Source organism: Apteryx rowi, unplaced genomic scaffold (genome assembly GCF_003343035.1).
Source record: "Apteryx rowi isolate R43461 unplaced genomic scaffold, aptRow1 scaffold_364, whole genome shotgun sequence".
Lineage (NCBI taxonomy): Eukaryota > Metazoa > Chordata > Aves > Apterygiformes > Apterygidae > Apteryx > Apteryx rowi.
The window spans coordinates 287,022-299,964 of NW_020450130.1; the positions used below are offsets into that span (position 1 = coordinate 287,022).

Below are 12,943 nucleotides of genomic sequence, written 5' to 3' on the forward strand. Positions count from 1 at the left end.
CCGTGCAAGCTCTGCTTGCTTTGGAGCCTCTCTCACCAATGCCGAGAATTTTCAGAACAGGAGTCCCATTCCACAAAAGCACCTAAGCAGTACTGCTAAAGCACTACCATATCCTTCTTGGGAGTCAGAAGGGTGGGGAAAACAGATTAAAGCTCTAGCAAATTCCTCTCTAGTGTTTATGTAGGCTGACTGTAGTTGCTTCTCAGTGCATCTCCAGTGCTTTCCCAGAGGGACACACAGGTCTTTTCCTCTGCATCTGGGAAAAGCTTTGGAGGGCAGCTCTGCTCTGCACAGCTGCAAGTCCCCTGCTACATGCTGCAAACTGGAATACAAACACCAGACAGCTCAGCCTAGAGTTGTCGGCATCCCTGCCGGGCTCACTCAGTGTACAGGCCTGATGGAAACTCACTGTGGAATGACACCCTTGCTGTGGGGTGTTGAGAACAGCAGTGTACAGGACAATTTGAAAAGCAATTGACTATTTCTGAGGAGAAAAGTCCATCTAAAGTGCAGATGTAACCCTTAGTTCAGGCAGCAGTGAAGCAGGGAGGCCATGCTGCAGGAAGGGTTACTTTGTTTTCCCTGTGTATTCTTTCTGTATACATCTGCAGCTGCTCAGTCTTGGAGACTGGATCCTGGGCTAGACAGACAATTTGTCTAACACAGTGGCTATTAAATACTCGCAGTAACCTCCCATTCCACAAATGTTCTTACTTCTTCATGTTTCTCCACGACTTTTTGTGCTTTTTCCACCTTGAAAGTTGGTCCTGTTGTCAGTAGCTCCACTGTGCTTTGCATGTAGCTTCCCCTCTGTATTTTCCTCTCTTGTTCCACTTTGCTGTGTGACTATTCCAGTGCTACAGAGGGTGATGCATTCTCATTGCAGAGAACAGGCAATAAACTGTGATTTGTAGTCAGCCAAAAAGACAGATGCCTGTGCGGAAAAGCAGAGCAGGCAGCACTTTTGGTAACCTTCTTTTCCTCTTCCACCTCAGTGGGAACTATATTTTCCAGGGACTGGCTGCTGGAATAGCAGTGAATGAGAATGGAAGAGGTCAAATCACAGGTATGAAAATGAAAATGCCCAGTGAATGAAAATGAAAATGCTCTCTCTTAAATCCTCTGTCTGTTTGTTTGGTTGCAAAATTTACCTTGTTGTAATTCTAGAGTGACATGCAATTATCCCCTAGCTTCCTCTTCCCTGTTGACATTTGTGTCATTGACAGAGGGAGCATATATTTCTGAAGGGTATCCTCCCAGTTTGGACACAGAACTGTGCTCTAAAGCAGTGTGCCACATGAACTTCATTTTTCCTTCCTGTATCCTGTACATTGCAAACTGAAGTTGTTAATGATTTTTTCTACTTTTATGGCATCTCTGAGTGGTTACCCATTTTGCCCTACACTTAGGACTGAGAAGAGGGAATGATTACCTAGAACTGGTAATTACCTTAAGTTCAACCTCAGCCTCTTTGTGGTTTTGGAACAGATGCCTGAAATTGCATTTGATGATGCCAATGAAACTTCCACCTTCCATTGAACAAGATTTTTTTCCCAAAAAATATTGAGAAAGAATACGCATATAGTACCTTTCTATATAGAAAGTCTATACATTCTGCATGCTTTTAGGTGAACTGCATTGCCACCAACAGGGGAAAAATCTGCAGTCAGTCAGTCCCCAAAGTAGTGGGAAACATGTTAAGATTAAACCCTACCTTTTATTTCCAATAGTCTTTTTAAATGTCAGGAGTCTGTCCTGTGTGTAGGAATAGCATTGCCTATGTGATGGGATAAAGACCGGGCTTGGGAAACCAGGAAGGCTTCTGAGGTTTTGGATCAGGCAGTGGGAGTTTTTCAGTGGAGCCAAGTCTTATCTTGCTGAGTAGCTCTTCTATGAGCATAAGGCCTGGGGCAGAGGTGGCACTGCTGTCCTGTTCCTGATGCTCTCTGTCCTCTCTGCTTGGCCATAGAGAATGTCATCTGTGAGAACCAGTGGGGTGGAGCAGACATCCGTCATGGGGGCGACCCTGTCCTCAAGAACAACATGATAGCTTGTGGGTATTCAGATGGTGTCGTGGTGGGCGAGTGCGGGAAGGGTCTCATTGAAGGAAACACCATTTATGGTAAGGAAGCAAACTAAGGAAAAGAATTCTTCTTTCTTTTTGTCATCTTTTCCCCCACCCCCTTTCCTCTGTTTGGTCACACTGGGCTGCTCTCTACTCCTGATTGATTGCTCCATGAGCTGGTGATGGGCTGTAAAGGATACTAGTCAAGAAATTTGCGTGGCCCAGCCACGTGAAGGCAGTCTGGAGGCTACACTGCCAGCATTCTCTGGCTATGATTCACAACAGACCCCTCTATTTGCTCAAGAGACAACCACTTTGTCCCTAGTGGCATGCAGTAGCTTCTCAGCGGAATGACCTGTATATCCTTTAGGCTCTACTTTGAAAGGGAAAGCCAGTCTTGCACCATACCTTTCTGTGCTGCTGTGGGACCTGCATGTAGGGCAAGGAACAGGTAGAGAATGCACTCTTCAATTAATGAAACAACATTCCTGTGCTGCTGTCCTCGCAGCTCAGTGTGGGGGATGCTGTGAGCTGCTGATGGCCACAACTCAGCTCGTCCCTGTGCTGTTGTGTTGGAGTCTTGAGCCTTGGAAATAGTTGTTGAGGAAAAGTTCTTGGCCTTCTGGAGCAGATAGCTGTAGCACAGTCTGACAGCAATGGACTAGGCTTATTTCAGGTCACTGGAGGTCGAAAACTAAGTGTCCTTTGGAACCAGGAAGAATAAGCAGGATTATAGGAGAAGCTGGACAATCTGAGTTTCTCTAGACAATGAGGGAGGCCAGCCTGCTGCATTTATTTACCCAGTTAAACCCAGGAGGAGGATGGAACAAGCTGACCTGGACAGACAGGATCTGTAATCTAACAATTAGACTCATGTCTGATAGGAAATAAACTTCCCACATGCTTTGTTTAGAAACTTGGGATTTGTTTTTTTAAGGGGGTTTTAAAATGGCTGCAGAGAAACAGTGGTGCTGCAGAGTCATCCAGTGCCCTGGTGCAGATCTGAGACACTGAGAGGGGTTGCAGCTCTTCTGTAGTCCTGTTTGTGATGGAAACAACACATAGGCAGTCATGTGGCATGACTCTATGTGCATGTGTGCATGCATGTCCTTCTAGCAGTGTTGGAGCCTCATGGCCAGTTTCAATCCAGTCTGAATGAGGGTTAGGGTACAAAGATAGGAAGTTCCTAGAGGTTTCTGAAAAATCAGTGGTCAGGGAGAGGAGGAGGGTGGTCTTAGGGCCCATGCACCCTGGGAATGGAGAAGCTTCACCTCAGCCTATATTAGGTACCAGAGAATACACCTGGGCCCTTGAGGCACAAGTCTTTGAGAAACTAGGCTCCATTGGTTCAGTGTTCCTAGAGCTTCTTGTTCTCTAGTCCACAAGGACTTCCAGCCCTGGACAAAGAGAAACTAGAACATGCCTAGTCTAGGGAGAGGGTTTTTTTCAACAAGCAGATGTCCATCGCTGTGTTCCCCCTGGGGAGACATCATGTGCCTGTCTTGTATACCATGAGGAAAACAGGCCCAATACTCCAATACAGCAGTAAGAGGGGAGGAAGGGATACAGCATCTTAGAGTTTTTTCAGTCAGACAGCCTCAGCTTGATGTCACAGATTCACAAGGAGAAACATTTCAGCTGGAGTGAGGGAGCATGCAGAGATGAGACTTTCATCACTATGAATGCACATCTGTGGTGAAACCACCTATGCATGGAGCCAGTGAGAGATGAAGGCTGGGGACAGGGCTATGTCTGACCATCCAATAGAGCAACAGTGCAAAGGGGATTTAGTACATGTTTGCGTGAGTTGAACTGAGGGACTCCAGATGAGGTCAGAGCATTGTTGGTGCCTGTCAAAACACCTGGAAAGCCAGGAAGAACTAGAAGTAGGGAAACTGAGGCACGGAGCTCAACGACTAGGGATGACCCAGCAGGACAAAGTCCCTGTCAGGTAGATTTGGTCTTTGTGTCCATTCAATGTGGAAGATCCCCTCCGTCCAATCTGCAGTGCACATGGACATACCAGCCACTTTGGGGCAGGGCTGGGGGGTCTGCAAGTGCTGCTGGGTAACATGGGCTTTGCCACCCTGCATTGCAGGGAACAAAGGCTGTGGTGTGTGGATGATGTCCTCCAGCCTCCCTCATGTTACCAACAACCAGATCAGCCACAACAGCATCTATGGGGTTGCAGTGTTCTGCCACAAAGATGATGCCAGTGACTACCCTGCCAACCAAGGGGGCAATGAGAACTTCCATGAGGAGAGAGAGGGTGCCAGCTGGGAGAATGACCTGGACAGTGAGGATGAGTACCTGGCCTCCCGACATCCCATCAGTGTGGCACTGGTGGAGTTGAACAGCATCAATCACAATGGAGGTGAGCTAAGAGCCCAGGGTTTCTGCCTACTCCGGTCCCCACTCTTCCCCGTGCTCATCTCTCTCCCCTGTGCTCCAAAAAGGATGACGTGCAGAAAGGTCTATCATCCTCACACATCAGCACCAGGTTCTGCTCATCTGTCAGGAAGGCCAGAAGCACCCTGGGGAAAAGGTGGGGCCTAGACCTGGGCTTGTCCTTGGCCTGCTAGGCAAGGTAACCTCAGGCTGCTAGGGTAGTAGAAATGGTCTCTACAGTCTTTCCCATACATTGTTTCTGTTCCTAGCTAGATGGCAAGATCCTGAGCATGGCCAGCTTAGCCACTCAAGGACTGATTTGCATAGGCCAGGTTGAGCTGGTGGAGGTCAGCAGCTCTTCTGTGTTGCAAGGGAAGCTGCGTGAGCAAGCCAGAATTCAGGACACTCCAACACAGGCTTAAAGTGTACTGCCTCCCATTTCTTGCTCCTTCTTGGAAGAAACTCAAAAGGCAGTGGTGCACAGACCTTATGTTCAACCTGGGAGAGAGGTCTGAGGAACACTGCAGCAGTCATGACAAGTCTCAGTGATTTATCACTTATTCTGACAGAAGAAACTCAGTAGCTTTTAGAAATAGCAATAGATTTTTGCTCTTCTTGACTGAGGCTGTAAGTTTTTAACTGCTACACCCTGAAGGCCTAAATCCAAGAGGGCAAGTGAAAAGGCCCTGATGTTGGTTTGGGTGTTGTGTTTGGCATTGTTTTATTCTGTAAATTAAACCTTACTAGTTTGGAGATGATCAAACAAGTTATATGCTTGAGTGAGGTTTGGCAGTACTGCTTGCATATTCCTGCTGGCCCTCTAGAAAGAGCCCTGTGGCTCCACAGAGAGACCCACCTCCTTGAGAAGAACGTACTATGGGCTGTTGTCATGATACTTATGCTCACTCTTTCTCGTTGGCAGCTTCTGGGTTGTACATCAAGAGCAGTGAAGCGCTCAATATCATTGCCAATGTAATTCATGCCAACCGTAACAATGGGGTTGCCGTCCTACAGAGCACGCAGCTCACATGCATTGCAAACAACAGCATCTCCTGCAACAGCCTGGGAGGTGTGCTGGTTGAGGCAGAGTGCCAGGTGGAGTTACGTGGCAACGGCATCTATGACAACAGCAGCCACGGCATTGTCTCCAAGGGAGACGGCATCATTGTTGAGAACGACATCATAGGCAACCACAGGTGCGGCCTCCAGCTGCTCCAGGCAGCAGATATGAAGGTGCGTGTCTGAGTGATCTGAGAGGGCACCAGGATCCTTGTATCCTGCATCTGTTTTGCTCTGCTCCAGCTGGGGAGAGCACAGTGGTGTGCTAGTGGAAAAACTGGGGCAGAGCTTGCTCTTGCTCTCCTTCTTTGAGAATAGTCTGAAGTCAATAGGCTCCTGATTTGGAAGCAAGAAAGAAAAGACTGCCCTGGCATTACCACCAGGAGAAACATCCAATTAGAATCGTATCCCACCCCGCCTTTGTTAGATGGAGTATAATTTCTGGACTACATTAGAAGTGTGGCCAGTGGATCAAGGAAAGTTATCATCACTCTCCTTAGCCCTAATGATGCTTGCACCTGAAATACTCTGCCCATTTTGGAACACCCAGGTCAATTAGCAGGTGGAAAAAGGGAGTGAAAAGTGAGAGGGGCCAGTGCAGGCTACCAGGATGGACAGGGGCCTTGGGTGCACAACTGACGAGGAGAAGCAGAGGAAGCTGGGCTTGATTAGTCTGGCAAAGGGGGTCAAGGGGGATCTAACAGCAGCAAATAGCTACCTGAAGGGGCAGTCAGAGCCAAACCGTTCTTAGCAGTGCCAGGCAATACAAGGGGCAACAGCACAAGTTGCAGTTTGGGAGGTCCAGGTCAAACACTGGAGGAATATTCTTGCCCTAGAGGATGGTACAGCTCTGGGACAGGTCACCAGGGAGGTGCTGAGGTCTCCATCCTTAGGGACTTCCAAGCCTTGGCTGGACAAAGTCAGGGCTGCCCTTATCTAGTTAGTGCTGAGGACTGTCCTGCTCCAACCAGAATGTTGGGCTGAAGATCTCCAGGGTTTTTTTCCACCAGCACTCCTGTAATTCCAGGTTTTTCCTGGGCTGTCATTGGGTAGAGGCTGGGGGAGAAAAAGCTGAAATTGAGGAAGATATAGGTGAGAATTAGGTAAACATTTGTTTTTAATAAACCCTGTAGGCAACAGTAGACTGCTGAGAACATGAGATTTCCAGTGCTAGTGGGTTTGAAAAGCGCATCATACTGGTATCTGTTGAGAGAGGTTTAGAAGTTTTGTGTAGAACCCAGAGGGGAAGGATGAGAACATTTCTAGCCTCAGCATTATTGGGTCATAATTATCCATTTTTATGCTCACATCCAGCATGAAAGCAAACAAGCACCAACTGAGGCTTGCTGTGTAGCCCCAAAGTGCTCAGTATGCACACAGATAGCAGTATGAAGGTAGATCTTTAATGGACTATTATTAGCAGCAGCAGCATTTCAGACAGGTAAGCAGAGTTACATACAGATGTAGGGGTTGTGCAAGCTCATGCAGCCTCTCAGGGGCAAATAAAAGAATAAATCTTGGAAGTTGTAGTTCAAGACCATATCCCCTTGGACACTAATCCACAGATGACTCGTCACACCTCGGCTGATTTTTAAGCCCTGGTAAAGGACAGCTCAGTAGTCATTTCCCTTAATGGATACACAGTTTGCTTGTAGGAGAGACCTTTCTTCCCTGAGAGCAGCAAACAATCCAAATACATTTTGGTGCAGTGACGTTCAGCTTGCCCTTGGCAAAGTCAAGCTTCTTCACAGCTTGTCCCCTTTCTTTAGCTGAGTGGCATTGTCAAGTGGATAACTGGAGTAGTTGGGTTTTGAGCTAATTTTTTTGCAAATTAGATGCAGTGATCCAGTATCTAGCAAGTACCCAAGGTTAGCATCTCATTTAAGGTTTCCTCCATGTTCTTTGATGAGGTGAAGCTATGGTGCCTCAAAATGCTAGGTGAATGCAATTTTTCTCTTTATGAAGGAGCTCTAAAATGAGTATGCAGAAAACCCTCCAGAGACAAATGCTTTGCTTGAGTTTGCCCAGGGGCTGCAAACTCCTTTTGAAAAGCATACTGGTCAGCAAAACATTGTTGTCTGGACCAGAAGCTGAAAAAGATTGAATTCTCCACATTCCCAGCCTTGAGTCTCCTGGGGGACACAGGTAGGATTCATTCTACAGAGTTCATTTGAGGAATGGAGGGAGGTGCACAAATGCTTGTTGAAATGCTGGCAATGTTGCTGCATTATTGTTTCTCACTTACCACTGGCAGAGCCCAAAAGGTGCCTGAGAACAAGTAAGCATTGTGTGCAGCCCTGGTGGGGATGAACACTGGGCAAGGAGCATTGCAGAAACTGTTCATGTGGTTCCAGGGAGGAGAATGGGCTGTACTGACCTTTCAGATGATGCCACAGTGAGAGCCCTGGCCGTGCCTTAGGGAGAGGAGACTCCTAAGTGCTTTCTTTTTCTTAATATACAAAGAACTAATGGCCTTTAACTACAGCAGAGAAACCTGGAGAGCAAGGAATGGTGTCAGGTTCATGTTTAGTAGCATCTGTTCTCGTGTTTCACAGTGGGCTTGTGTACCCACTGCAGGGAAGCCTGTAGTGTTTAGCACTGACAGCAATTGAACTGCTGACTGGGGTCACTAGACAAATGTGGAAAGCTTAGAGAAAGCTTGTGTGTTCGTGACTATGGTGCTGGCCCTGCTAACAACTCCCTTTCTTCCAAACATTCATGGTCACATGTTTGGGCCATGCCCTTGGTATGTTACCAGATCACCAGGGAGTGCTAGTGAGCTTGTGGAAGAGCTTTGGGTTTTGGTTTTATGTTGAACAAAGGTGTATGGCCAATGTCCTTTTGCTTGGGCCATCCGTCTAAAGGTTATTTTTCAGGTGACCAAGAACAGGATCCAGTCCTTTCGGGATTACGGGATTGCTCTCTTTGACCAAGCCAAAGGCCTGGTGCAGGAAAACCTCATTTTCCAAGGAAGGTCCAAGAAATCCATTTTGCAACCAATATCGAATACAGAGGATTGTATCGTCCAAAACAACATCCTTCTCACCTTGAAGAAAAGGTGAGGCCTCCTGCCCCATGGGGTGTGGTAGTGAGCTTGGAGCCACCATTCTGTGCTCATGTTAGGGGACCCCTGGAAGGCTCAGCTTTGCTGCTCTTCTTCCCAAATTCACACAGTCACTAACCTATGGCACCAGCTTCACCAGCAAGTGCTTGGTGAACCACTGAAGGCAAGGACTGAAGATCAAGGCAGAGCCAAGAGGTTCCTCATGGGATACCTCCAAAACCAAGTAAGAAGCTTGAGTTGTTCCTTGTAAGGCCAGTCTGGGTCTTCACTGTGTCTCTGAGCATACTGACATCTGCCTTGTGCCCTGGCCAGCTCACTTGCATTCTGTTACATGGAACTGCCTTTGAGGTCTGGCTGCTGCATTTGCAGGCCTGCCTCAGCCCTGCAGTAGGGACAGCCCCAGGGCACTTATAGCCTGCGTTCAGTGAAAGAAGAGGGAAAATAAGGCCAGACTCACACCCTGGTTTACATTGTGTTTGTGTGCTGGCAGGGGGAGGGGTAACTTCAGACCACCAGATTGCATGTCCAGGCTTTTGCTACCAGAGCAATGTGAATGACAAGCAGGAGAATGCATCTCAAAGCTTTTATACTTCCAGGGAGTGATTTAGCTCTCCTGGTCTTTGCGCCAATGTAAGAGCCATTTCTTCTAGTGGTCTTCAGAGGTACTGCTATACCTGGAAGCCTTTAATGTGAGCATTCCTTAGCTAACAACAGTCACCTAAATCTCAGTGACTCACATTATAGGCCTTATTCAGAATAGATCTTTCTAGACCAGGGCTCTGCAGCACTCTTCTGAGGAGCGACAAACTGGCAGGCCCATCACCCTTACTAGGGCTGGTTGTTCAGAGGATAGCTCTTTTCAACTAGAAATATAACCTTTCCTCTTCTCTCTGGGGCATGAATCTCATTCCAGGGTAGAGGAGAGGACACAGTCAGATTGGAAGAGTTGCATTACTAGAGGGAGATTAGACCATGTGGTCCTCGAGGAAGATGAAGCTCTTGTCACCTGGTCTTCTAGGTTCCAGGAGCATACAAATAAAGTGCAATAGGGAGGACTCTGGGCAACTCTTCCAGTCCCCTTAGCCCAGCAGCTCCTCCATTAGGTTTTCAGATCTGGCCCCTTTAAACAATTCTTGAGAGTCCCTGCACATGATTAATTCCCAGCATTGTCTCTCCCTCTGCAAGCCCTTGTCCCATCCCCAGAACTTGAAGTTACTCAGAAGCATTGGCTGGGAAATCACAGAAAGTGATTTTTGCAGTAAAACAAGGCATTCTGTCTCAAATCTCAGACTATTTCTGCCCCATTTGGTTATCAGAACAGAAGTTGGATGATGAGCATTGTGCAGTTATCAGCACAGGCTAGCTCCTTGTTTCTTACTTGAAGAGTGAATTTCAAGGAAGCATTTTTTAAAGCTGCTCCAGAAGTGGCACTACCACCCCTCTTTCATGGCCACATGTGAGGTTTCTCTCCTTTTCCCAGGTTTGATGTGGAGTGTATGCTGATGAACCCCCCAGCACGACCTCACATCGAAGGAACTGCCCCTGGGTCCTCCATGGCAACCAGCAGTCAGAAGATTTCCAAAGTAACCAGGGTGGACAGAGGCTGCCACAACCAAGGGAGTATCTTCTGTGCTATTCTTTGACCAGGCAGGAAAGTTTCTTCACTTGTCTCTCAGCCTCTTTTTTCTCCGGAGGTGTCACTGGGAAGATTTCACATTCAAGAGCAGGGAACTCCATTGGGCTGTATTCCCTTTTTGAATCAAAGATTTTACAATGTCAATGGCACATCACTAAATAAAAAATGGCTGGGAGAACAGGCACTAGTTTCTTCCTCTTTGCCCACTGAGATCTTTGCTGAAGCAATTTACATGCAAAAGAAGTTCCTTGGATGGAATACCCTAATAGCAGGGCCAGCAATCAGCCTTGTCTGGCCTCCCCAGAAGAAGCTCAGAGCACGTTTCTCTTCCTACATGGACTGCAACTTTACTTATTTAAGAATCTTTTGCTTTGAAGTGGCTTTGTCAGTGACGCATTTGTGGCAGAAGAGTCACAGAGGTAGAAAACATGCCCTGTGTCTTCTAGTTCATTTCCATGTTTGTAGTGATTCTGACCCAGAAAGGCCACACAAATCATTGCAGACAGAAGCACTCAGCACTCATACAAACACATACATACTCATACCAACAGCACCAAAGGCCTCATCCTGTTCCCCTCTTTGGTTGATCAGGATGAAGGTCTGGTAGTGGGAAATATATACATATTTACAGTGTGGATCCCTCCAGTAGCTGAGCTTAAACATTCCATGTATTCAGTATCTGCCCCCGAATTGCAGGTCTCCCCAGTTGCTGGCAACTAGACATACAAGTCCCCGTGGCCTGCAACCCCACTCCCATTGTTGGTACAGAATTCCTCACACATGCAAATGCTGTGAATCCCTGCGGTAACTGGGCTTAGACACACAGTCCATCCCATGGCTGTCCCTGGATCCTCAGTTTCCTCCTCATTACCTCAAACACAGGGACATATATACACGTGCAAATGGCCCTTGCAGGCAACTCCCAGACCTCACGGTTTCTCTACCAGTTGGCCTGAACCCCTTGCTCCCTCTGGTAGCCAGCTCCTCCTGTTGTCACTCGCAGACACATGCACATACCTGGCTCTCAAGACACTTGACCTACTTGCTGGGTAGTCCAGCTAGATATTCACTAGTGATCACACACTGATGTACACACCCTCACTCACTGCAGGTGCTGGCAGCACAGACACATGGATGATCCCTGTGATTGGCAGTCTGACTCCAGTTGCTGGCATTTAGGCCGCCATACACACACATGCACGCACGTATACACGCACACAGAATAGAGAGCCTCTCACCCAGGAAAATAGTTTAAAATAAGTTTACTGAGAAGACAGGCCAGCCTGTGTTGATCAGGCACAGGGCATGGCCAGACAAGCAGGCTGACCAGCAACCTGTTTACATGCAATGGGCCCCTTTTATCCCCTTTTACCATTCTATCTTCCCATGTTTGTTCCTTTCGAAACCACCTTGATCCCTCCCTTTCTCCATCCTTGATTCTGCCCCTCAGCATCCCATAAAAATCTTGTGCAATTCCCAAATGCTGTTCCCCTGCATCCCATAATGTGTCCTGTATTCTGTAGGTAGTAATCCCGCCTCCATGTGTGAGGTGACCTGGAGAGCTGCTGCTGTGGCTCATTGTGGTGGATGTCCCCTTGGCTCATTGGGCTGATGGCTCTCCTGGGACAGCCCTGTGGAGGGCTGGGGCAGGGACTCCTTTCTCTGAGTGGGTTATTGGGGCTCCCTGTCTGCCACTGTGCCTGTGTGCTCCTTCATGCATGTGAAGACATGCTTTTTTATCACATAACGATCTGTCCAGACAGGCATCTCCTCCAGTACAAGCTGGCATAACTGTGTTGCAGTATCTGACATCTCCTGCCTCTTTGCAGCCTGATGCTGCTAGATGTGATCCACATATTACTTTTTTAAGGAAAATTATTGTTTTATACCATTTTTGTAAGGAAAGCTCTATGCCATAAATAAAGTGCTATATTTTAAAAGTTGCCTACATTTTAGTAACTGAGTTTGTTTTGAAGGGCAAGCATTTTTTATGGGCTCATCTGCTGTTTTCTAGAGGTCAGTGAAGCCCATGTTCAGATAATTATGAGCCTGGGATCTCCATCTGGTAATTTGCCAACAGAATTCCTCCTATTTTGAACAAGTCTCACCACTGGCACACTCCAAGTGCAAGCCAAGCACTCCATTTCAAAAGTTATTTGGGGCATGAAGCTCTTGTTCCTGAATACAAACCAGGATATGTCTGTTTTAGAAACATTTTCTGAAGAAAGACAAAAATGAAAGAAGATACTGATCTTTGTATACTGAGCTGTGTCAAAGAAAATTCATTTGGGAAGGAGAGACATCTGTTTTTTTGGCTGGGTGGATTTACATTAAATAAATCACTAGATGAGAACAAATACATAACCAAACCAGAGATGGCCCTAAGAGTAGAGTTGGGATCCAGGGGCTGCCCTGTGTAACCATGCTGAATGTGTGAGATACATCATTACTTTTAAAGCTGCATGTGAAGGGTACTTTCCTCAGTAGCCTGGAGTTATTCTAGAAAGAACATTGCTTTTTACATTTTAATGATAGCTGCAGTAGTTTCCATATGAAGTTCATAAAGAATAATGCAATCCAATGGTGTAAAAGACAAGCCTGGTGGTGTTTGAGCTCAAGTACGAATTTGTCCTGCAAGAGTGAGTTGGTCTAGCACTGGTGCACCTGCTCCATCAGCACAAGTGCTTGCTCGCAGTATGACTAAATGGGTCACTTACAGTTCAGGCTTCAT

General features: G+C 47.1%; 1 protein-coding gene across 7 annotated transcripts in view; it reads left to right on the plus strand.

Annotated features, from left to right (window-relative positions):
- Positions 1-12,155, plus strand: part of FBXO10 (F-box protein 10) — a 32,766-nt gene extending 20,611 nt beyond the window's left edge. For 6 of the 7 annotated variants that reach the window (XM_026073272.1, XM_026073278.1, XM_026073277.1 and 3 more), the window contains 6 exons: positions 996-1,066; positions 1,970-2,122; positions 4,164-4,439; positions 5,376-5,686; positions 8,377-8,570; positions 10,057-12,155. In XM_026073272.1, the coding sequence (XP_025929057.1) occupies positions 996-1,066; positions 1,970-2,122; positions 4,164-4,439; positions 5,376-5,686; positions 8,377-8,570; positions 10,057-10,219 (1,168 nt within the window). In that variant the 3' untranslated portion in view covers positions 10,220-12,155. The remainder of the gene's footprint in view (positions 1-995; positions 1,067-1,969; positions 2,123-4,163; positions 4,440-5,375; positions 5,687-8,376; positions 8,571-10,056) is intronic. The other variant, XM_026073279.1, reaches the window with a different exon arrangement.
- The last annotated feature ends 788 nt before the right edge of the window (positions 12,156-12,943 follow it).